Genomic DNA, 27,123 nt, shown 5'->3' with positions numbered 1-27,123 from the left:
GGGTCAAACCAATTCTGCTTTTTGACTCTTTAAACTTGACAGTCAATTTAAGCAATGTTGCAATGTCTTCAGCTAGGACAAAAATTCCTAATAAGGTTGTTATATGCTAAGGCATCTGCCAGTGAAACATGAATTCTCTGTTGTACACTATACAGCGCACATATTCGCATAGCCAGCAATACAAGTAGCTTCCATAGAACACTGTGAATGGCAATGTATTGTGTTCAGGCCCACTTCAACCAATGAGTGAATGCATACGTATATCAGCAACATGCTTTTGCGCCAGGTAATGATGTGTCCACATACGTCTTACTTTCTTGCGTGTTAAACAGCACTTCTAGTCACGCCATGCCGTAGCGTGATTCGGTAGCGCTGATCATCTTTTCGTGCGACTTTTCACCTTCAAAGCCCGCAAAGCCGTCCTACACACCCAAGGAACATTTATTCTACGATGCCGTCCAGTAACACCCATCTAGTCGCAATCGGAGACGGAGGAGAAATCGGTGCGACTCAAAAAAGTTGCATACGCGGTGTCTGAAATCTGCGCAGCCGGCGATAAATCGCCAGATCCCACGCAGACCAAAACGCATGCAACCACAATCACGCCCATTATTTATAGGGGTTTATATAATGTATGTATCAACGACACTTGCTATAAATGTTGTGTATCCAGAAGTTTTAAAGAATACAATTAAGTGGCACCCTTAAACATAACTTACTATAATCAGAAATACTATAAAGGCTATAAAATAAAATAAAATCAGGTGCATTTTATATACGGTGGATTAGGTGACAAAAAGTTGTTCGTTGGTGCTTGCAGTGCCTCCGATACTGCTTACATGAAATTAATTTCTCACAGGGGTCTGCCAAATTGCCTAACAGCTTTGCTGTGTCTAGCCAGTGTGTTTTCAGCGTGTTGTGTTAGTCGTGCCACACGTCTGTGCCATCTTTTGTTAGATATTTTCATGAATGCACACATCAAAAATTTATGATAAGACGTTGGGCATTTATCAAAACAGGAGCTCTGTGAATTATCAATGGATAGGAAAAGGGGATACAGAACGGTTTTGTAGCCTATTGTCTCATAGTAGGTGTCACAGGGCTCTATTTGTCAATGGAATGTTTTAGTTTATTTTACACAAGATATTTAAATTTATTTCGTTTTTCACCCAATAGGACAACCACTCTACCGTGCGTGAGTCTGCTAGGATAGGTCATAATCCAGTCTAGCCCGTGGGAATTGGTTCATTAGGGTGTGGAATGTGGTTGGGTTATAATCTCCCTCACTGGCTGCACCTCTATACTGAGTTTGTTAGGAAATATCTATAGTGCAACCATCAGATTACACAGGATGTCTGGCAAAATTACTCAACGTGCCCAGGAAACGGGACCGACAACCCCCTGGAACAGATCTCCGTCACCACCCCCAAGCTCAAGCAGCATGTCAATCATGCAATCTAATCAATCATGCTCTGGGGCACTGCGACAGGCAGTTCCTGTGCGCATGCGCAGATCTGCGAACATCGAACATTTATGTAAATCTCTGAATTAGATTCACAGACTGGTTGCTTGGTGCATTGTCTGAACGGCTGTATCCTTGCATGTCTCTATCACTTGTGTATCCAAACTGCTTAGGAATTCAGCCTAATAATCAGTTTGCAAGATAAATGCTTTGCTCTAATCAACTTTGGCAGAGCCCTTCCCCAAATGTGATAACCAAAGTAGGATTTGTTGTGTTGGCTGCACTCGCTATATCCAGGCAATTAATCCGGATATAGTTGCATGTGATCTCAACATGAACACCAATATCTGATAATCATTCTATTCTAAAATGGTTTATGCCCACAGCCCTCAATATGCCCACTGCCCAGCCAAATCCTGATCTTATCTGGTTTATGGCCACAGCCCCCAATATACCCACTGTCCAGCCAAATCCTGATCTTACCTGGTTTATGCCCACAGTCCCTAATATACCTACTGTCCAGCCAAATCCTGATCTTACCTGGTTTATGCCCAGAGCTCCCAATATACCCACTGTCCAGCCAAATCCTAATCTTACCTGGTATATGCCCACAGCTGCCCAATATACCCACTGTCCAGCCAAATCCTGATCTTATCTGGTTTATGCCCACAGCTCCCCAATATACCCACTGTCCAGACAAATCCTGATCTTACCTGGTTTATGCCCACACCCCCAATATGCCCACTGTCCAGCCAAATCCTGATCCTACCTGGTTTATGCCCAAATCCCCCAATATACCCACTGTCCAGCCAAATCCTTATCTTACCTGGTTTATGCCCACAGCCCCCAATATACCCACTGTCCAGCCATATCCTGAACACAAATGTAAAGCTGCTATCAAGCTGCCATCTTTGTATGCATAGATCCCATCTTTACTTACTGTTGCAATATTGCAATTAATTATCCCATTGTGAGAATCTGAATATAATTATACACAGTACATAGGTGGGAGTATGTTTTGTTCTGCCCAGCTATGATGGAATGAATCAGGAGCATTATTTCTGGTGGTCTATTCTCTCTGTGGATAATACCTGTGTGGTTGTTATGTAATACTGCTTTGGGGGCATACAGAATATGTTGGCAGATACAGCTGGCAGTAGAACACAGACTGCATACTATTTTATTGCATGTATTAGATTCTTCTCTGTTATTGTCTTTCAGAGTTACCATTAAAGGAATAATATCAAGTGTAGTACATTTTGCTGTGACTGCTTCTGGGTTAGGGTTAACTAAAGTAAAAAATTCCATGGGCCAAATGTAATAGGGTGAGAGTTTAGATAATGTGAGAGTTCAGCAGTAACCTGTCACATTGGTGGAGTTTTATCTTCAAAATGGGAAAACATCTGGATGAGAGTTTATATCGTGAGAGTTTTTTGAGACTGAAAAACATGCGAGTTTGCTCTGTTGCTTTGTTCTCAGACTTTATTACATTGGCAAAGTTTAAAAAGTGTGAGAAAACTCACATATTCGAAACTCTCACATTTGTCCCCATATGTCAAAAGTTCCCAAACTTTTTGGATTTGGGATCCAGATAATGTTTAAAATCAATGGTTTTGTTACTTATTAATAACCAGTTCCATGTAAATGAATGTACTGATGGCTACAAGTAAACTGTATTGGGCCTGATTCCACTTGAAAAAAGTCACAGGAGTGACCGATACATGTAGTTGCTCCCTACAAATCAGTGCTTCCTCCAGTATATGCAGATCCAGGCACTCCAGGACTAGCGGTGATGGCGGTGAGATTGATTGAATACCCACCCACCAAATACCTGAGCCGGCTCATACAGAGAGGTACGCTATAAGCCGCAGCGAACTGTGCACACTAAGCTATCTGTAAGCAAAGACATCGACCGCTAACGGAAGTCCCGTATACAATTGCTGGGCGCTCCCAGCATCTGGGGACCGGGTCTAACAACGGCTTATTATACCGGAGGTAACCTCCTTTTTTTTTTAACTGCCTCACGCCACAAAGTAGCCCTAAGTGTGGTCATTATATTCCTTAGCACTGTGGTTCCCAAACTGTGCGCAGTGGCACCCTGGGGTACCTCGGGACACTTGCAGGGGTGCCTCAGGTTGGTTGTCCAGTACCAAATCAAATTATTTGTAGTCAATGTAATGTAAATATGTGGACAAAAAGAAGTGAAAACCTGTCCACCACCACATAACTGACCCTAAGGATGACAGGTCAGCACGATTAACTTCACTTTACTACTTTACTACATTTATTCCAGAATTCTCAATAACAAACTCTTGACTTGGGGGTGCCGTGAAAACAATGCTGACACTCTAGGGTGCCGTGATTCAAAAAAGTTTGGAAACCACTGCCTTAGCACAACAAGTGCATTTGAATTTATTTGAAACATCATAGGACATGCAATAAGGATTGACAAAGAGGGACAGAACTTCTTATTATTACTATTATTTAAGCTGTCACGCTGGCAATTGTGAATCCAAAACCACGGACATTTTCTTTTTCAGTTATTATGTTGCAATTTTATATGTTGCATTTGTATACATTTGTTTCAATGTAATCCAAAGTTATTGTATTGAGCAACTGTTTTATTACATAAGTTGGTTTTTACCTATTTTTATGGGATATGTATATCTGAGTAAATGTTTTTATGATTTACAGGAATGCACCAGTGCAGAATTGTGTTATTATTTTTTGACTGATTCAGAGGTGCACACAGGTGCAGCCCATGATGCGTATGCTTGCGGAGTCGCGGCAGTAATAATATTGAAATGCTGGTTTCAGCCTCCCACTTGTGTACTAGCGTGCACCTGAATGAGCAAGCACTGAAACACCCAGTTTCAGCGTCCCTGCACGATATAACACTGCTGGTGATTGTTCACACTCCACCATCGGCACTGGCACCAGTCCTAACTGAGCATCTTAGCAGAAGCAGTTGGAAAGTAACTGGGTATTGCAAGAGAAGTAGTTATTAACTGTGTATTGCAAGAAAAGCAGTTATGAAGTAACTAGACATTGCTGTAGAAGCAGTTCAGAAGTAACTGAACAGCATATAAGAGGGAGTTCAGAAGTAACTGAACATCTCAGGAAAAGTGGTTCAAAAGTAACTAAACATCACAAGAGTTGCAGATGAGAAGTAATTGAGTTTTGCAGGAGAAGCAGTTAAGAAGTAACTGGGAATAGCAGGAGAAGCAGTTTAGAAGTAAATGGGCATTGTAAGAGAAGAAGTTCACGAATAACTGAGCATTGCAGAAGCAATTCTGGAGTAACTGAACATCACAGGAGAAGTGTCACAATCCGGTGAAAGTGATCCTCTGTGGAGGACGGTGAGCCGGGGGGTGAAGTTGACTATCGGAGTGACTGTGGTCTCCTATTTGTGGCCGAACCCAGGTTTGGCTAGACCTGCCCAGAGGTGCGGAGTCTAACTCACTTGGTGGTTTTCTCCAGTGACCCCTCCAATTGGGATTTGGTTTTCCGCTGCACCAAGTGAGCAGGTCGCGGCCCTCTGGACAGGTACCTGGGAATGGCAGAAGACCGGAAACTAAATTACGTTAAGTCATTGCTAGAACACTGGAGATACACTGGAACACAATTAGAAATCCTGATCACCGGCTTGCATGAGATTACTGAGAATGTACTAAGAATCACTAAGAAATCCAGGAGCTGACTAGCTCTGCAGCTCAGGGAGATGTGGACACAGGCAGGTACTGGAGTTTGCTAAATATGCAGGAAAACAGAAACATATACTGGGGATTGCACATACAAGAGTAGAGTGGACTCAAGGAATATATTGGGAATGCTAGAAATGTGGTACTGGACAAAGGCCAAATACTGGGAGAGCTAGAAATGCTGGTACTGGGCAAAGGCAAAATACTGGGAATAATTATATATGCAGGTGCAGATTGCACAGACAAGACATATAGAGAAGATAGGCATACACTGGGAGAGTGCTAACTGCAAGTGCAGATTTGCACTGAAAAGACACAGAGCTGATTGACACAGACATGTGCTGGGGGATCCAGCTGTGAGCTAATTAATACCAGCAGGTAATCTGACACTTCAGTGATACAGGGTAATAGCCACAGGAAAGCTGCAATAGAATTAGCAGCACATATACAAAGACACACAGGGAAGGGACATGAAACACTGAAGTACTGTGAGAAAGCTAAAGTCTCAGAGTAAGGTTTAGCATGGAAGCTAATACAGGAAACTGGGAAACTGTGAGCAGGCTGAAGCAACACGCTGAAGGATTAGCACAGAGCAACAGTGGGAGTAACACAGGCACTTGGAATAATGAAGTTGAACAGCATCTTCCTGAAGTTCTGGGGGCGGATTTATACCCAGGGGTAGCAAATTATTGGAGCACAGCATCAGCTGACTGAGATCATGCTACCATTGGTTAGGAGGACTGTCACATGAGAGGAACTGTCATGGCGGCGCCCATGATGGGAACTCCGATCCCCAAAACACACAGCCGACCATGGAAGTCCGCAAAAGCACCTAAGGTAGAATACTCAGCATCGCACCCCTCACTGCACCAGGCGTCTGACCACAAGGAAGTCAGGGGAAGCCGGCACAGAGGTAAGAGATAGCCGATCCTAGGCTGAACCCTGACAAGAAGAAGTTCAGAAGTGATTGAGCATCGTAGGTGAAGAAGTTTAAGAATAACTGAGCATTGCAGGAGCAGTTCAGAAGTCACTAGGAAATGCAGTTCAGGAGTAACTGGGCATTGTAGGAGAAGAAGTTCAGAAGTACAGTAACTGAGCAATGCAGGAGAAGCAGTTAAGAAGTAACTGGGAATAGCAGGAGAGGCAGTTCAGAAGTAAATGGGCATTGTAGGAGAACAAGTTCACGAATAACTGAGCATTGCAGAAGCAATTCTGGAGTAACTGAACATCACAGGAGAAGAAGTTCAGAAGTGATTGAGCATCGTAGGTGAAGAAGTTTAAGAATAACTGAGCATTGCAGGAGGAGCAGTTCAGAAGTCACTAGGAAATGCAGTTCAGGAGTAACTGGGCATTGTAGGAGAAGAAGTTCAGAAGTACAGTAACTGAGCAATGCAGGAGAAGCAGTTAAGAAGTAACTGGGAATAGCAAGAGACGCAGTTCAGAAGTAAATGGGCATTGTAAGAGAAGAAGTTCACGAATAACTGAGCATTGCAGAAGCAATTCTGGAGTAACTGAACATTACAGGAGAAGAAGTTCAGAAGTGATTGAGCATCGTAGGTGAAGAAGTTTAAGAATAACTGAGCATTACAGGAGGATCAGTTCAGAAGTCACTAGGAAATGCAGTTCAGTAGTAACTGGGCATTGTAGGAGAAGCAGTTCAGAAGTACAGTAACTGTGCATTGCAGGAGAAGCAGTTCAGAAGTACAGTAACTGAGCATTGCAGGAGAAGCAGTTCAGAAGTCACTAGGAAATGCAGTTTAGGAATAGCTGAGCATTGTAGGAGAAGCAGTTCAGAAGTACAGTAACTGAGCATTGCAGGAGGAGCAGTTCAGAAGTCACTAGGAAATGCAGTTTAGGAATAGCTGAGCATTGTAGGAGAAGCAGTTCAGAAGTACAGTAACTGAGCATTGCAGGAGAAGCAGTTCAGAAGTACAGTAAGTGAGCATTGCAGGAGAAGCAGTTCAGAAGTACAGTAAGTGAGCATTGCAGGAGAAGCAGTTCAGAAGTACAGTAACTGGGCATTGTAGGAGAAGCAGTTCAGAAGTACAGTAAGTGAGCATTGCAGGAGAAGAAGTTCAGTCTTAGGAGCATAGATATTGGAAAGACAATCATTTAATAAAGATACTACCCAAGGGAGACAATTTTGTCATGTAGACAGAAGATGTCAGTATTACCCATGGAGGAAAAAAGTACAGAAAAACAATATAGAGGCTTAGGAGTGGTGCAATTATTAGGGCCCGTTCAGAAGTGAACGGTATTCAGTTTTGCAGGTATATTTTGTGCATTTTTTGTGAAGTGCAAGCTCTGGAACCAAGCACACACATCTACGGGCAAGCCTGGATTGTACACAGCTCAGTTTCATTTCCACTTGCAGCTGAAATGGCGTTACTGGGTGGTAACGGGGCGTTCCCATGGACAGTTTAGTAAGGGTGTGTAACTTGTCATGCACCGATTTTGATGACAACTCTGAAACCCAGCTTATGCTTAGGGGCGGTGCAGCAGCATAGATGAGTACAACGCCGCAAACAGGTGAAAAAACAGATTTTTATCTGTACACACCATATGGGTGTAATTATGGCCCACGTCCATGCAATGGTATATGCTGGCGCTGTATAAATAAATACTGGTAAATAATCTCTGCATCAGCTCTACAGGTATAAATACAAGTTTTGACTGCAGGGATGTGGAAGGCTGTGCTGGGATCACGTGTTTGATCCCAGCATCAGCAGAGGTGCAGGGGCAGGCAGAGGGGATGTGTCCTCTGCGGGACACATCCGTTGCCGGCGCTGGGACAGTAATGTCCCTAGCGTCGGTGCAGACACCGCGGACACCTGGTGAAGGGACCGCCTGGTCCCTTTCATCAGTGCCGGTGGTACTGTGGCGCCGGGAGAAGCTTGGCTCCAGGCGCAAGCTCAGCGGAGCTTGGCGCCCGGCAGCCAAGAAGCGGCGGGTAGCCGGCGCTGGGACAGAGTACCTGCTCCCAGCACCGGTCAAGCGGTGGGCGCGGCGTTCCTTGCGGCGGGTGTTTGGCTCTGGCCGCGAGCCAAACCTGGCTCGCGGGCCAGCAGCCAATCAGAGGCGGACGCGACGAGCCAATCGTAGCCCGCCGCGTCATAGCCCCGCCCACTCGCGCCGTCTTGTATTAGACAGTGCCGAGCGGGAAAAGTCAGTTCGGCGGCGGAGAGAGAGGAGAGAAGACCTCCCAAAGAGGAGAAGATCGGCACGTCAACAGGGGCGGCGGCCGCGGAAGAGGCCAGAAGACGCCGCTGCCAAGAGAGAAGACAGGCGGCGCCGACTGGAGGAAGAAAAGAAGAGGCAGCGCCGCTGCCCAGGACGGGCCACTGGCCGAAGAATGCGGCTGAGGACCGGAGAGGACTGCGGGGGAGGGAAGTAAAAGAGCGTCACGAAGTTCTCCCCCGCAGCCTCTTTCAACGTCGCAGGTAGGCCCTCCGTGAGGCCCACCATATACCCCCCTCCCTAGACCGCCAGGGTTGTCGGGCGCTAGGCCCGTGGAGCGTTGTCGGGCACTAGACCCGTGGGTAATTAGTCGGGCACAAGGCCCGGGGCACAGTAGTGGGCATTAGGCCCTGTTAAAAGGATTGGCCCTTAAAGAGGTGTGAGTGGCCTGGGTACTAGGCCCAGGTCACTATTCAATCAAGTAGGCGGGCAACTGCCCGAGCCACCGAAAATATAAGGTGGTCTGGGCATTAGGCCCAGACCGCTAAGTGAGCCCCCTAGGTAGGCAGGCAAATAGGCCTGAGCCCCATAAAAAGTGGTCTGGGCATTAGGCCCAGGCCACTACCAGAGCCCACCGTTAGGCAGGCCCCTAGGCCTGAGCTGCAAAATAGAGATGGGACTCTGGGCAGTAGGCCCAAGTCCCTTGAGTACCCTGCAGTAGGCAAGCATAAGCCCTGAGCCGCTGGTAAGACCCTGGGCGTTAGGCCCAGGGCCCTGAGCCCATTAGGTAGCCCCGCATAGATGAACAGAGGTGTGAGCAGTGGTGGAGAGCTGTACGGCTCCCACCAATAAGGTAGAGTTTCCCCAGTCACTGGGAAGAGGAGCTGGCCAGCTCTGGATAGGTAGGTAGCAGACATTTAAAGAGACAGTACCGTGTTTTGCTCTTGTATACTTATAGTCTGTGATTGGTGTTCCGTGCAGGGCAAAAGTTTAGTTGTTGTTATATCTGTCGCACTACACACACCATAGGTTGAGGGTGATGCCATTTCAGTATGTGTAGTTGCTTGACATAGGTTTAGTCCCTGCACGGCTGTGTGTGTATCTCCTTACAGGGACCTGTAGGCGAGTGAGCGGACGAAGAGCAAGAGTGGACACGGTGAGAAATATCTGTGTGTACTGTCTCTCCCTGTTTGTTTGTCACTATCTATCTTTCCTTCCTTCTGGGCGGACGGTGAACCTTGCAACCCGGTGCAAGGACGGATCTTCACCTGGTGCGTGAGTACCGATAGGTGAAAATTCGGGATCTGAGGCCAAAAGTGCCATTGATGATCTTCACTTAAAACCTGAATTTATCCCCCGGTTCGGTAGGGCGCGTCGGTCGACGTGAGGAAGGACGGTACTCACCTTGTCTCCTTCCCCTTAGGTCATCGTGTCCGTGGTCTATTTGGAAGTTCCAGGACCGTCTGCTCAACACACGGCCTGAAGGTGAGAGGGTGCGACACAAGGTAAGGAACAGACGTACACCTGCACGGCAGCAGGCACTGCACTGCACCCACCCCTCACAGGGAGACGGGACAGCCCCTGAGCAGCTTCCAGAGGAACAGAAGTCTGAGTTAAGCAAGCAGGAGATTCAGGAGCAGTACCTGACCGACGCGCACCATTTTGCAGGGGACTGTCAGGGGATATATTGAAAAGATGTCCTTATTGATAAGCCCTAGTCATTTTTAAGGTAGCGCACTAAAGGTGACCTTTTTACTAATGGGAGCTGCAAACCCCAACCTTGCAGGTATGTCCTGTATGCAGCAGCTGACTAAATATGAGCTGCCACAGATCCAGTTCTAGATAAATAAATAGTCCAAATTCATGCAGCCAAGCCACTTCCAGTCAGACGTACTGGGACTGACACTGCGGGAGATGCAGGCGTTTCATAAGGCATGGAATGTAAACTCCTGCTTCAATGTAAACTCCGCTTACAATGTAAACTGCTGCTGCAATGTAAACTGCTGCTTCAATGTAAACTGCTGCTGCAATGTAAACTCCTGCTGCAATGTAAACTCCTGCTGCAATGTAAACTCCTGCTATAAGTGTGATAAATATATTTTTGGATTACAGTGTACAGAGTTTAGAAGTAAATCCATCAGCAGCACCCGCCATTGAGTTGAAAACAATATTTTATGTAACACACATTTCATACCATAATTGCACTGTAATCTACAGTACAGGCTAATTAGGCTAATGTTTTAGTCACGCAATTAAGCCAGCTCATTAGTTCCCTTGTATAATAGACGTTATAGCGACCAGTTTATAGTACTTTGGGTCCATTGGAGGATTCTCTAGTAAAGGTCATCTTAACCTGTCGGCCATTTTGTAATTCAAACATGTCATTGCCTTATACGTACACAGAGGTCTAGGAATCTGGCAGCATTTTAGCCTATTCGTGATCATTTGCAATATGTGGGGAACTAAGGGTGGAACTGGACATTTCGCCAGTATGAAAGGGGCCTCAGGGATGTTGTCATTATTCTTAAAAAAATTAAATAATTCCACGTATATCACTACTCAGTGATGAAAGAAAGCACCTCTCAACCTCAATCTCTCTGCACATAAATAATCTTCTTTCATCTGTTTTACCTTAGTGGGGCCCATCAGTAACAGTAATCCCAGATATTATAATTGGCAACAAAGGTAATTCTGCCATAATGTACTAAATATGTAAACACTCTTTACTGTATACTTTCAAACACATGCTTCCCTTTCCACCTTCTCTTCTTATATAAACTGTGAATTAAGGGATACATAGTAAAGAGAGGAATCCCTAGTCCACGCAACTTTCCACCCCAATTTTCTTCTGAACGGCCTCACATCTGAATTCTGCAAACTTGGAAAAGAGGAAATAAAAAAAGTTGCGGGAACTCGAAAATTGTTTAGTCTTCCAGCACCTACAGATCATTGTGTGGTGTGAATATAGGGAACACTGAAATATAATACATGGTTTGAGAACTTTTCCTTCCTTTTACAAGTGTAATTAAAAAAAAATGGGAAGAACAGGAGGATCATAATATGAGATTCTGCAGTGTTAATCCAAACCAGATGGGCAGTGTCTTTGTGTGATAACACAGGCCGTGGCAAATAACCCTCACTTTCCTGGAAGCGTTTCCCGTTCGGAGGCGCCTAGTTACACGTGAACCGTTTATAGGTACAACCAGTAATTATAGATAGTATTACTGGAGCTGACAGTTGACAGTTATTTTTTTTTTTTGGAAGGACTGAGGACTGGGGAAATCTCCTGCCACACTTAATTATCAAGGTTATATTTATCCACTAAGACGTGCTCCCTTCTAGCATTAAGTCACAGTATGGGCTCACAATTACTGGAACACTTTTATTCTTTAGTTAAACTACTTGAAGATGTTTTCAGACTTAAAACTTAAATTCAGTTTTAGGAAAACAGTTATTTGTCAGAGTATTCTCAATACATTGGCACAGAGCACTTCACCAAACTTTGCATTGCGACAGGTCACCATTATCTGGCTGACAGTGCTCTATGTATTTATTTACAGATGCATCCTTTTACATCCTTACCGATGGCGCTACAAATGTGTGCAGGCATCGCGCCATGCGATTTCCCGCAGAATCCTATGGAGTCGTGGGTACGAACGCAGTGCGAATCTCCGCACGCGGCCCATGCCTCGCGACATGTGTGGCGCGATTTGCTGCGTACGCAGCAAAGACGTAGCAGGAGACATCTGCAGATGATGCATCATTCAACACAAGGCTGAGATCCACAATACAAGTGGCTTATGCTGGGTACACACTATGCGATATATCGTTTGCACAGCACACTCACGATATATCGTTAAGTGTGACGGCTCGTGCATACATACAGTATATCTATCGTGTTGGCCGTGCTGCACGGAAGATGCAATACATCTTGCAGGTATATCGTGCGTAACTGCCGGTGTGTACGGGAGACCCGCCGACCGACCCATACACCGTCCAAATGAACCACCGACGCTGGCATTACAACTGGGCGGGTATTTGAATCCCCGCCCAGTTGTGATGTCTGGGCCGACATATTGTGCGACCAATTGGTAAGTATGTATGCTTACCTAATCGGATGCTCGGTACATGCGGACAGTTGGTCAGATGGCCTCTGGGTCGCTTAAGTGTGTAGCACCCTTCATGGCCCACTCCGAGCTGGAACTCGCACAAATTTGCTCGGAGTCCTATGGGGCTGCGATAACTTTAGTGCGAGTTCGGGCTGCCGTAAAAGTGTGTCTGTTGCGGCGATGGCTCGCATCCACGAGATACTCCTGGCTAATTGAGGCCATATTATTGTAACCAAAGCGAAGGCAGCTAGGCATTCCGGACTGCAAAACGAGGACGATCAAACAAAAAATGTATCATTATTTTTTAATCGGGTAAATACATAACAGGCATGGTACAAGCATATAGTATGCTAACAATATAAACAGAAGCAGACAACCTAACTCGCTGAATGTTCCATAGCTAAAAAAATAAGCCATACGTCAAGGGTTAAAAGAAAGAAAGAATGTAAAGAGCTCAAATGAACCAACCATGAAGAATGGGATTGAGAAGACATATTATGCTTCTAGGAAGCCCACACACCGTAACATTGTCCAGCAGCATCTGGGCTGGGGCCACCAGATACTCCCAACGTCAGCTCATATCATGCTTCCTACATATATAGGCCAGAAGGGACGCTAGATAGATACAGAGCATGATTCAGCGGCAGAGGCTGCTGCCACCCCTTTTGTCCATCTGTTGCCTTAGTTGCTGGGTCTAATAGTGCGCGATGACTGTGATTATTAATGGGCGCCCAGAGCAATTGAATTGCAATTAATTATCGCCGCCCACAAAACAACTGAATCGCCCCCTATGTAGTCCAGTACATATAAAGCCTGATGGAGAATTGCAAGTACATTGGGCCTGGGTTGCTCCAAAAAAGCATAAAAAATTTGCATATTCGCCAGTTTTACGCATCTCAAGATGTTACAGCCCCATTAGCTTCCGCCTGAAAACGCTTATGCTCAACTCCTAATAGACTGCGTTACATCAACACACTGTCAGTGAGAACGCTCCTTACAATTCAGTTCTGCTTGCACATAACCTGCATGTGGCCAGGTCTGGAGCAAGAGCCTCATTCAGAGTTGTCGATGTTTACGCAGTTGAGTGATTACCAACCGCCTGCACGTGTGTCTGAGTCGCACTGCACATGCGTCAAAGTACATTACCATAGTCGCTTGCAGCCAGTATTTATGCACAGTGTGATTGTCAGTCAGGGGACGTTGGCTAAAAAATCAGTAAACATGGCTCTGGCACCTCAGTTCCTGGCGCCATTTGTGCGACCATAGACTTACTGAGAAGGCCGATAATCGAATGATCTGCGACCGATTCTTCATCTTTGTACGCAGATACTTGGAATTGCAAAGACGCCGACGGGCGCCTCTATACATTTTCCGGTGGCTTTATATATTCACATAGCAACTGCGTACGGGATCGCAACTGCGGTGAAATTAAGCATACGTCTCTGAATCAGGCCCCATGTGCAGTGAGAAAATACGCTATATACGCACTGCACACAGGGGTACCTGTAACCCAGCATCAGCCGCATAGTGTGAAGGGCAGTTTTCCGTATGACAATAAAACCAAGAAGCAGAGTCAGTAACTTACCTTTCCCCACTCTCCTGTTTTCCACTTCGGACACCTACCCCCTCGACATTTTTTCTGTATGTTCGGCTTTGCAAGGTGCTTACAGTATTCATGTCCTACATTAGATCCATCTTTTGCCACACAGTAGGCAACCCTGGTCTTAAAACCACGTCCGCAGGAGACAGAGCACTGTAACAAGACAGGCAACAAGAAATTATTATTAATTACTTGATTTTATATCAGCAATACAAATATATTGCAATTGCAACGTTTAAATGCGAAATAATTTACTTCAGGTTTTGTTTTTTTGTTAAAATAATACTTATAAATAAAAATATTCAAACATACAAAAATAAAATAGTAATAAGTAACAAACATACTATCTTAAAGTCTTATAATAGTTGAATGCAATAACTAGGTACTTCCAGGGACTGATATTTGAAATTATATTTAACAAAAATAAATGTGGAAAAACCATTTGGCCAAATTTGTTTTTATATACATATTTATATATATTTATATTATATTATTATAATATATTATATTATTTCCATTATATTTATAATTTTTTTTTATATACATATGTATATTTACAAAGTTTCTTAGTGGGTTTGACCTCTAAATTTAAAGCGCCACTAATATTAAGTGAAAAGGCTGGTGTATTTGCACTTAATATTAATATTAGTGCTACTTTAAATGTGCAAATGCTGCCACTTCATAATTATACCCCATAGACCCCTTTGATTTTGTTTGTTTGTTAAATAATAATGTTCTCCGAGAACTAACATTTAAAACATCTCTTTGCTATCATATAATAAATAAAAATACAGTAATAATATTTTAGGGATACAAAGAGGATAAAACTTTTAGGAAATAACGTTTGTTTCCCTGAGAGATTACTAACCTATCATTCTAAATAAATGTTACTTTTAATAGTTTAAAAACTATTTTCCTAATTATCAAATCAAATTTTTCCTTTTTTTATTATTATCAAAACAAATAGTCACTTATTTGTTCATTTGTTGTCAAATGATTTATTTGTAAAACATTGATTTAATCATGCCATAATATTCTATAGGACGTAGGAAGTATGATGAACCACAAATAAGAGGCTTTACAAGATTGTAAGCAATTTTTTTTGCTAGTTTAAGCAACAAAAACATTCTACAAAGAGATAAAATTTTCTACGCTAAAAAAGCAAAAATAAAAAAAAATTGGTCTTATTCTCAGTGTTGCTGCACCATTATTCGACCTTTCCAAACAGGTTCACAGCACATATTCAGTTCTTGTGGCATGCTGACACTGAACGAGTTAACGTAGATTCTTTAAGAAACAACTCTAAGAGATCAAATCAAAAGAGTTCTGTATCGTGACAGAGATTAGACATGACAGCTCCTTGTAGTAAAGGCCCCACACTCAGCACGACGCATTTCACTCCACCATCAATGGGTAAATTGTTGCATGACTTCCTTTAAACCACGTGGTTTCAGTATTCATTGCTAGCAGAATTGTTATTCCAGTCACTATTAAGTGTTATACTATTACTGTGTGTGTGCGCGTTTTGCAAAAAAAAAACATCAAAGGAAAAAGAGGAAGTATACGGAGGCCCTGATCACCACGCTGGTCTCCGGTTCTTGACATTGCCACTCATACTGACTGCTGTGCCATTATCATTAGAAGAATACTATTTGGTATGGTCAGTAAACTGCATCATTGGATAGGCAAATACAATGTTCTCAAAGATCAGATATAATTAGATATGTCAGGGCAGTCACAGGGAAACAGTTTTAGTTATCATTAAATGTACTGGCAAGTGACACGAAAGGAACAATTACAAATCAATTCTAATAACATCCTTTATAAGCTCACTGTGACGGGGGGATGCTCTCTGATGTTACATTTGTTTTTGCAATTTTCAGGCTGCATAAAAAAAAAATGTATGACATGTGCGGGAAATGTTTTACTTATTTGTACAGGAAACTAATCATTTAATAATATGTCTGTTACTATAACAAGGATGCAGGAGAAAGAAGTTTTGTTTAGCTTCAGATCTCAAATTCTAATTACTTTGAAACAATAACATGCAATTAAAATAAATGTATGCGCTATAATTTTATATTTATATCCCTTTAATTAGTAATTTATAGCATGATCCACTGGCTTGTTCTGTCCCTTAAAGTTTAATGCACCAGCTTCTGTGTGAGCCACCTCGGAGACTCTTCATGCATTGCAACAGTTTATCATCACACATAGAGGGTTCAACTACTTTTCATGAGAATACAACTGTCCCAGTTTAGTCAGTCCTGATTTAAGGGGACTGTCCTGCCTTTCAGTGAGCCAGGGGTATGCAGCCATGCCCTCTTTGATGCAGCCATGAATCCAAGATGTCACGGAAGAATTACGCCCCCATGTCCTGATTCTTGAATGTGGAAAGCAGCCTATCGCCAGTGGCATTACTACAGTAGGCACAGTTTTTGTACCTCAGTGATGTCACTTCCTGGTAAGTTATTAAGCTTCATTTTTATCATTATAATTATTACCAGCACACACAAATTCAACAGCGCTTTACAGAGAATATTTAGTTATTCACATCAGTCCCTGCCCCGGTTAAGCTTACAATCTATATTCCCTATTGCATGTATGCACACGCACACTCTAGGGTTCATTTTTGATGGGAGCCAATTAACCTACAAGTATATTTTTGCAGTGTGGGAGGAAACCGGAGCACCCAGGGGAAACCCACTAAACCCACCCACTCCAATAACATGCCCATGAGACAGACATGTTTTGCGCATGCTTCAGGTGACCTCTCGGAAACACCCATGATTTTGCCTAGCCATTCCTAATGCCAGGAAGCCGTACGCAGCAGCGTACACACAGTGGAACACGTGCGCTGTAGGGGTTTTCAGTATTTTTCATAGAGGTGCAGTTGCAAATGATTGCTCAATTACCGTCAACATCGGTATCATGTTCAGTCTGCGTCCACCTTCTAATCAGGCCAAGGGCGGGATGTACTAAAGGGGAAAATGCGGTAAACCCCCCGAAAATACATGCATTCTGGTGCTTCACATCCCTAGGTAACGCCACCTTCAGGTGGCGTTACCCAATAGAGGCCTATGGGCTTCTTATCGCGATGCTCCTGGCTGGGAGGGATTCGATTGGATCCCTCCCATGAGCCCCCGCAGCCCGTGGCCTTCTGCACATGCGCAGAAGCACTTCTGGGTGTTCAACCCGGAAGTCCCTTTGCCCGGCAGCATCACAAAGGACAGCTTTTATCGGGGAGAGCTGTCCTTTGCGAAATTCTTAGTACATACCGTGGTAATGAACCGCGGGAAGTACCCGAGGTCAGGGGGGGATGTACAGCATCGCGGAAGCGATGCTTAGTACATTCCGCCCCCTAAGCTTGGCAAAAACCAAGTGTGAAAGAAATCATACTGGAGTGTAAACTAAGGCAGGCTGTTCACAGTAACAGATGGGCATGAGGTGAAATGCATTTAATTCACCAAGGGAGATGCCTAATTTGTCACAGAGGTCAGTGTGCAGGAAAGAAAGCCGGGCGTTCTTCTAAAGTGAGCTGCTTATCACCATTCTTAAGCTCAGAATATAGAATGGCGACTGACAGCTGACAGTCCCCCCAAAAGTTACTTAATAGGTCCATTCTGTGAATAAGTGCCAGGCTTACTACTAACATGCGATAGCGATATCTTAATAAAACAGCAGCAATAAAATAATTAAAAACAGACAATGGGCCTGATTCAGAGCCGCTCGTAAGCGGCCGCTCGTGCGCGAACCATTCAGTGCGGCCGAAAATCGTTTGTTCGCTATATAGCAAAGGCCTGCTATTTTGAGTGACAGGAGGAGGCATATGTGGGTGGTAACAGGGGAAGGTGCTTGAAAACGGGGAGTAGAGATCCGAACGCAGGCGTGATTAAAGGTCAAAGCGGGCGTTTTATGGGTGTGCATAATTAAAACAGCAGCGTCATTGACCACGTCACTGGGTTATTTTATAGCCAGAACCGCTCGCAATATAGTGGTAGGAAAAACCAACCACAAGAATAGCGAGCAGTTCATACGCTGTTCGATGTACTCGATTAATCTAATAAATAGCGGACATGACGTATGATGCGAGCGGCCAGGGGGCGTTTTTATCAAATAAACGAGCGCATGTTTTGTTCGCTCGTTCAGACATGGAGGCGGCAACAGACCGCAAGGAGCGAACGCTTCATTTGAATAGCCACCCCCTTTTTCTGAACGAACGAGCGGCCGCTTACGACGCTCTGAATCAGGCCCACTGTCCAGTAAGTGTCCGAGCAATTATAATATGCAAAACTCCCTGTAGCTGATTCAGACCCGCTCGCTAAGATGCATACTCTCGCTGCTGCTGATGGTATGCATTGTGTATGCATTGTGCGCATATGTATGCATTGTGTGCATGTGTATGCATTGTGCGCATGTGTATGCATTGTGCGCATGTGTATGTATTGTGCGCATGCACATACCTTAGCGAAAGTTCACAATGCGTTCGCTCACTGCACATAGACAGCCCAGCAGAGTGAGTGACAGGGGAAGCCGTTTGTAGGTGGTAACAGGGGCTGTCCATTAAAAACGTGGGAGTGGAGGTGCAAACGCAGGCGTGCCGAGCATCTCAACGGCATTATAGAGGTGTGCATAATTATAAGACAGCATCATAGTACACGTCACCTGGCTTGGTTTTACACTGAAGTGCTCGCAGTGCTTGCGGCAGGGTATGGTCAACCTCAAACGCTGGGATAGCATCCGATGTACCGATGGTTGCATACACTTCCTGGACATGACATGCACAAGTCGGCATCTTAAGACAGGCTGATGGGTGTCTGAATACCCTACGTGATCGCTCTCTTAAGAAATACTGGGCGTGTTAATGCATTGCTGTGCGGTAGCACTGCCTACGCAATTTGCATACACATCGTGCGAGCGATAGCATCTAGCGAGCGGCTCTACATCAGTCCCATAGTACCAAGAAAATTATTTTATCGAAAATAAATTGTCACAAATGTTTTTTACTTATAGATGCAAAATGTTGCTTGATATTAAAAAAAGTTGCTATACCATACAAATAGATATATTTATTTATATTAGGTAAAGCTAGTCGATAATTTGGGGAATGGGATGTGCCCACGCTTCTGATGCCCCACCCACTTTGGTCTTCTGATCATGCATAGGAATGAGCGCGGGAGCACTGAAGCACAATTTAAGTTTTCAGGGCCTGATTGAGACGCTCGCAAAAAGCGAGCGCTCGCTCCGAATCAGGGCGGCCGCTTTGTTTTTAAAAACCCGGCCTCCTGGCCAGTCGCTAAGCTGTGGGTTACCACCCACAGCTTCTGCGAGCGGACAGGTGATTGTCGCGATGGTCAGTAGGGCCAGTGATGTCAGTAGAGCCTTCGGAAATGCCTATCGCCTAACGCCTTCGGGAACGCTTCCGTTTGTGTAGCCACCCCCCCTCCACACCTACAAAACGGGGCGAGCTGTCTATCAACATCGACAGCCGCCCTGTTTGTAGCGAGCCCCGAAGCGAGTGAATTTCTCTCGCTTCGGGGCTTGCGCACGCGCATTGCACACGCTGCCCGTGTGCAGTGCCCAACCATCGACTTGCTTGCGAGCGCATAGTGCTTGCGAGCGGCTCTGAATCAGGCCCTCAGTTCTTTCACAGAAGTTCTCCCAGACTCCCATGAGAGATGACCCCCTTCCTAGATTTAATATGCAGTTTGACTAATAGAAACTAACAAAAAGTGTATTACTAGCAAATCTGCCATGTGATATAGGATATATTTTAAGTAATGCTTTTTATTATATTTCTCAAAAATAGTATGGGCTTTAAAGCATGATATTAAGGTGGGGAATTCAATTAGCCCCAATACCTTAACGGGGGTGAAAAAGGGAGTTAGCCTCGAGCTTTATCGTCCGAGGCTGTTCAGTTAGGCTCCCTTTTTTACCTGATAAATTGACATGTTAATGGGCGATAAAGTTAACAGGTTAACGGCTTTAGCACAAAGAATCTGTGAAAAGTTCACAGATTCGTGCGTTAACAGGGTCGCGGCACCTGTTAACCACTTAGTTGTCGGAGATTTGCATTTCACTGCCTGTGCAGTGGTGAAAAAAAATCCCTGTTAACTGCTGCTGGCGGCCTCACTTTGGGGCTAATTGAATAGCCCCGGGGGGCTCAATTAGCCCGCAGTAAATTACCGCAGCTAACTGTATTCCTACCTAAAATGAAATGTACATATACCAACTTAAACACTTTAGTTAAACAAGACATTGTACTGACGTGTGACCTTGCAACCTTTTGCTGGGAAAGTGGGTAATGAAGAACTACATAGTACTAAAATATTTGTGACTGACTATTGTAAATACAAAATGTGCTTAACAGAAAATTTCAATCTTTTCCAGGTGAACGCAGTAAGACTGGAGAGAGAATAAATGATTTCAGCATATGCACGCCATATGCAGAGACCCAACATGGCGCTTACTTAAAGAATGGTAAATTATGGCCCACAAGGATTGCCTAGCATATGTCATATATAAACTTTTTTTTTTTTTTTAAAGCACGTAGGACATTCTGAGTGACATATTCTTTTTGTAAGCAATGCTCTCAAAGCTTTCAAGCACCGGTCTTTATATGCCATGAGTTACAATTATGATACAAGTAAACGTCTAACTTTGTTTCTCTCTTAAATGTAACAGAATTCTTTTGCAGAGATCTATAGTTCCACCTTGAACTATCTTCACTGTAAACTCCATTGCAAGTGGGACAGTGCTTAGTTAGTTCATGCTGACATATGGGTCATTGGCGAGCTAATTGGAGGTGTGGTTACTGACAAATGGGGGCGTGGCTGGATGAAACTGGGCCATGGTCTATGAAGACACATTAACAGTCCAGGTTATAAGGATATCGATGCATGAGCCAAGATGGTTAAATCAAAACGACTGAGGTACTTATTAAGTCACCTGTCCTGAAGCAAGGATATCCTTAAAACCTGGACAGTTACGGTGTCTTCATGACCGGGTATAAGAACCACTATATGATCTGGGATTTTTCATTTTGGAATGACCAATGGTATGTTTTAAACTCTGCTCATGATGTCCTGATACTTGGGGGTAAATTTGCTAAGGTGAAAGTTTTTATAAGTGGAGATGTTGCACATAGCAACCAAACAGATTCTACTTAACATTTAACTAGCACCTTCTAGAAGATAATAGCTAGAATCTGATTGGTTGCTAGGGGCAACATCTCCCCTTGCTGTGTAGGAGGATCTCTGGACTGTGCTTTACTTAACAGTTTGCGGTTTATGAACATTTATCACTCTGCGAATAGTAAACTTGCAAAAGTGAATAGTAAAACATGAGGTAAACTGTCATGGTACAAGATTAGAACATGCATAAAGCCTGCAAAGTAAAGCAAAAAGCATTATTTATTGCTTAGTCTATGCATAAAACTTGCAAAGTAATCAAATGAGAGTTTCCCCATTGGGAAACAGCAGCCTGTACTGAACTGATGTAGGGTAGCAATTTCCCGTCATTTCCTGCAAAGGTAATTGTGAAGCGCTGTACAGGAATGAAAACAGGAATACCTTTATCGGTGCAATCTATACCAATCTAATAGCTCTGACACTGGGAAATAGCTCCTGTACATATTTCTGTTTAATATATATATATATGAAAAAAACAGCTTTAGTTGAGTTGGCAAGTATGCGTTAGACATAGCAGAACCCGTATTGTTGGACTCTAATGTACCAATATGCTTGATTAAAGATAAGTAGAATCTTATTGGCTGCTATGGGCAACATCTCCATTTCTAAAAACTCGGACTTTAAATATACCCCCTTTTATCCAGTCTTCATGAGTATGTTAAATCCTGCCATGTTTTCGGTGTATATCCCTTTAATAAAAATGGCTTCAGTTTGGAAGGAATCTGTAGCAGCTGGTACCCAAAGCATCCTGTATTGCTCACTTCGGCACAGGATAAATTACTGTAACGTTACATTACACAGAACATTAGGCTGCATTCCCTAAAAAGTTTACAAAAAAAAAAAAAAAACCTCTGGAGGATTGAGTGATCACGGGTCTCAGCGATTTCTGTCCCTGCTTTCTAAGCAGTGCTACCCTGTCACAGGAGGCCTCTGGGGGAAGGATGATTTACGAGGTCATTACAGAACATATTAAGAACAGCTCTTCATCTAAGCTGGAAACAAAAAATGTAAGTTCTTGCTTTAAGAAAATTCCTGCATCTGTTGCCAGTAAAAGTTTAGGGGAAATATGTTGGTTACTGTGAGAATATACAAAATAACAAAGGCTTAGTACTGTATGCTGAAACAGCAACGTCTCAAGTTTTCCCAACAGGTCATGTTTTCAGGATTTCTGTCTGCGGAAAAGGGTGGGATAATTACTGACCCAGCAAAATAGATCAATTCACCTGTGCATGATTGAAGAAATCCAGAAAACGTGTCTTGTTTGGGGGTCCTTGAGTTGGGAACTGCTGGTCTAGAGTATATATTATGGGGCTGATGTAGGGGGGAGTACCATGGATTTTGCATTAAATCGCTCTACAAATTATTACACAGATGCGCCCGTGCAGACTTCCATCATGCTGACACAACGGGATGCGGTCAGGATACCGGCGAGTGGGATACCGCCCGCCGATATCGCAACACTGCATCCTGACATGGGACTAAAGATAGGCGTCAAAATCCTGACACCTATCATTAGCCCCACTACTAAATCCCGACACCCGGCTTACCGTACGAAGGTGTCTTAGTGTGTAGCCGCGAGGGGGAGGGTTAGCTTTAGGGACCCCCGGGGGGACTTAGGGTTAGACACCACTAGGGGAGGGTTAGACACCCCCCCAGGAGGGTTAGGTTTAGGATGCAGGGACGAGGGGGTTAGGTTTAGGCACTAACGGGGGGAGGTTAGGGTTAGGCACTAGGGGGGGAGGTTAGGGTTAGGCTCCACTAAGGGGGGGTTAGGGTAGGTGGAGTGTTAGAGTACTTACCTCCTGCAGTCGGGATTCCGACCCGTCGGGCTGCCGCTGTCGGTATTTGATCCGCTGGCATTACATACTGATTCTCGTACACCTGCTGCCACCTGCCTATGCCTGGATGGGCAGAACAGCGGCATTCTTCTAACATAGACCTAGTGCAGTAAGGGCATACTCACACAATTGTGAACACATGCAGACCAGGAAAGAGACACCTACGCGCCTGGGAAAGCTCTATCAATTGTGGGTGGTCGGGCACAGGTGCAAATACTGTATGATAATGAGGGCGATCGCAGGTAATACTGATATGCTTATGACTGGCTGTTTGCGAGCACTCCAGTAACACAGATTAGTACCTTCCCCATCACTAGGGGAAATGTTTTTCTTTTTAGTGTACGACAGGTGGCGAGTTGTTTCTTCCACGTTAGAATGGTTGTAGCAGTTTATTTGATGCTTCATAGTAAATTATTTAGCTCTGGTTGATAATCTAGTAGCGCACCTGTGAAATTTATAGCTGCTTCTGTTGTCACTACTCGAAATAGTGTAGAAGTGGTTAATGCAAGAAGCGCTTTATTTTTTGGATTTGTATGTACTAGTTACTATTGATACCTGCTGGTCCACAGAAAAGTGAATAAATAAATAATCAAACTGCAAACCAAACGAACAAATAAAGTACCAGTGATAAGTACCAGTGATAAGTACCAGTGATAAGTACCAGTGATAAGTACCAGTGATAATTAAGCATTAATGTGTGAGCCCAGACCACTAAACAAGCCACCAGCCACCTTTCATCAATAGAGCCAGAGGCCAGAAAGATTGCCGGAGGCACAGCGGAGATCGCTGTATGCTGAGCTGCAACCCCCGCTAACAGACTGGGTACAGTCCGCTGACAGCAGAGTGGGAGCGAGTACGGCATCAAGCGGCACATTTTCACCAGCAACAAAGGACAACGCCGCTTTTAGGGTAAGATAGGGACAGTTACCCGTTTGCACTGCACCAAAGCAGCGGGCACCTATCATTCCCACAAAAGGAGTGTAAACATTAATGCTTAAATATCACTGGTACTTTATCATTTTCAGTTAATTTTGCACCAGCCGCATTTCATTTTTGTTGTTTGATTTTATTTTATCTTCATTTCTATTGAAAGTAACTCATCCTCTTTTCTTCTTTTCTATTTTATTTCAGTATTTACATACCTCCTTTTTATTTGTTCATTTGGTTTGCAGTTTGATTATTTATTTATTCACTTTTCTGTGGACTAGCAGGTATCAATAGTAATTAGTACATACAAATCCCCCCCCCCCCAAAAAAAAGCGCTTCTTGCATTAACCAAATTATTTAGCTGCATAAAAAAAAAATGACATAACATGGGCACAGGTACTGTAGGTCGGAAGGGTTTGTGACAGGTACATAGTGGAAAATAGTCACCAATGCTACTGTTGCTGATCAGATGACAAAAACGTAGCTCAAGCTCCGCATATAAGCAAAGTACATTTATTTCAATGGGGTACAGGTTGAGTCTCCCAATCCAAATATTCCGAACTACGGAATATTCCAAAACACGGAATATTTTTAGCATGACTGAGAAAGTGAAACCTTTGCTTTCTGATGGTTCAATGTACACAAACTTTGTTTAAAGCACAAATTATTAAAAATATTGTATAAAATAACCTTCAGGCTGTGTGTATAAGGTGTATATGACACATAAATGAATTTTCTGTATGTACACAAACTTTTTTTGATGCACAAAATTATTAAAAATAGAGTATAAAATTACCTTCAGGCTGTGTGTATAAGGTGTATATAAAACATAAATGCATTCTGTGTGTATATTGGGGTCCCATTCCGAAGATATTTCATTATTTTATGCAAATATTCCAAATTACGGAATATTCCGATATCCAAAATACCCCTGGTCCCAAGCATTTTGGATATGGGAGACTCAACCTGTATAACTATATACTGTTAGGAACTAATCACAACCACTGTACTGACAAACGAAGGCGACACATTCATAGGCGATACTGTATCAAAATCAAGAGGGTCATCAGGGGACATTTTGGTAAGTGTTCTTGGAAGATGGCAGCTAGCAGGCACCACTGATGCCTGAGGTGCTATGGGCCTGTGTGTACTGTCCTTCAACAATGCTGCACTTTAGGGGGAAATGTACCTTACCTACTAAAGAGGATAACCAACTTCTGGCTATTAGTTATCTAGAACATGCTATAAAACTATAGATAGAAGCTGATTTGTTGCTGCTATTCTTACAACTTCAGCGCTCACAGCCCACTGAAGGCATGGAGACCCCAAGGTTCCCAGGATAGATTTGTTATGAACTGTGCTCAAATAGAGATCCCAGTCACAGAATTGACAACAGCTTTCACATTTGTTGTGTTGGAGTAGACGTACTAAAGCCTCGGAGAGTGATGAATTGGAGAGAGATAAAGTACCAACCAATCAGCTCTTAACTTTCATGCTACAGGCTGTGTTTGAAAAATGTCAGGAGCTGATTGGTTGGTACTTTATCCTTGTCCACTTTATCTCTCTCCAAGGATTAGTATATTTCCCCCATTGTATTGTATCTCATGTCTCTCTGATGTCCTAGTGACAGGTGACTTTTCACTCCTTTTGTTTCAGCTTGTGGAATGGCTGGCACCTGGGGATAGGTGATAGGTGTACTTTACAGTAACTGGGATAAAGGGGTCTATGTACTAAGCCTAGGAGATCAGCTCCTAACTGTCATTTTTCAAACACAGCCTGTAAAGTGACAGTTAGGAGCTGATTGGATGGTACTTTATCTCCATCCACTATTTCTCTCCAAGGCTTAGTACATAGAGCCTGATTCAGCAAGGATTGCAGTTGCTAAGACGCACGTAATCGGCCAATTGTTGCGTACTGCGGATGCATTGCAGTGAGCGTGCATGAACAAGCCGCTGCAATTGGGACTGTGGCCCTGATTCAGAGCCGGACGCTCTGACAGAACGCTCGCTCTGAATCAGGGCCGGCCTTCTTGTTTTTTAGAGCGGCCTCCCGGCCGCTCACATAGCTGTGGGTGTCCACCCACAGCTATAGCGAGCGGCCAGGAAGATGGTCGAGATGGTCAAGACCATCGGGCTTGCGACGAGACCCTTGTGGTAGGGTCTCGTTGCCGCAAGCCCCAGAGAGATTTCGGCTCTCACAGAGCGCTTGCGAGCGGGTCTGAATCAGGCCCTGTGATCGCAGCAGCTATGCAGACCCATCGCAGAGTGATTTACAGGAAGTGCCATTTGTGGGTGGTAACGGAAGGGGGGGTTGGTCGGGCGAACGCTGGCGTGCCAGTGCGTTTCAACGGCGTTGCAGGGGCGTGCATAAATTATCCACTGTGAGACCATACGCAGCCTGAGGCCTCATAGCGTACGCTGAAGTAAGCAATTCCTGAGTGAGGTCTGACCTGCCTAAACTTTGCGTATGGGTCCGATGGTACTCGACTGTACCAATGTTTTCTCTGTCTTGCTATACATTACGGATGTTCGTATAGGTGAAGTGAGCGTCCTTATGTAGTGATGCAGCGGCATTGCAATCGCTATGGATTAGCAAACTATTGCAGTTGAATTGCGTGCGTACGCTATATTGCGATCCGTAGTGAATCAGGCCCATAGACCCCACAGTGTTAATGATAGTGCTATTGGTTTGGACCTATTGGGCTCTATTTAACAAGAAGTGCTAAGCAATTTAGCATTCGTTTTTTGTGATAACATTCAAATCGGTATTCACCATTGGTGGACAGGGCAGTGTTTTTCACCGTGGTGCTAGCGCTAGATACTTAGCACTGCCCTATAAGAAATGACAGGGAGATGTATTTAACAATGAACGCCACTTAAACTTATTGTTCGCTGACTGTAATATGTTTCACCTGCTTCCTGTTGGCGTTCTGTTGCGGCGTTGATCCAAAATGGGCAATGCATCTTGGGAGATTACCCATAATGCCTCGCGGAATTTCTTGTGGTCTATTTACTAAGCAGTGTTAGGAGACAGAGTGAAAAGTGATAAGGGTCCAGCCAATCAGCTCCCAACTGTCATTTTTCAAACACAGCCTGTGAGATGACAGTTGGGAGCTGATT

General features: G+C 44.0%; 1 protein-coding gene across 1 annotated transcript in view; it reads right to left on the bottom strand.

Moving 5' to 3' along the window:
* The window catches only part of ADAMTS9 (ADAM metallopeptidase with thrombospondin type 1 motif 9), a 275,988-nt gene that overhangs the window by 66,617 nt on the left and 182,248 nt on the right, over nt 1-27,123 (bottom strand). The window contains exon 29 of the mRNA XM_088473392.1: nt 14,035-14,202. Within this exon, the coding sequence (XP_088329518.1) occupies nt 14,035-14,202 (168 nt within the window). The remainder of the gene's footprint in view (nt 1-14,034; nt 14,203-27,123) is intronic.

The sequence above is a fragment of the Taudactylus pleione genome, unplaced genomic scaffold, assembly GCF_031769625.1.
Source record: "Taudactylus pleione unplaced genomic scaffold, aTauple2 ptg000135l, whole genome shotgun sequence".
Classification (NCBI taxonomy): domain Eukaryota; kingdom Metazoa; phylum Chordata; class Amphibia; order Anura; family Myobatrachidae; genus Taudactylus; species Taudactylus pleione.
This window is presented reverse-complemented; position numbering and strand designations above follow the sequence as displayed.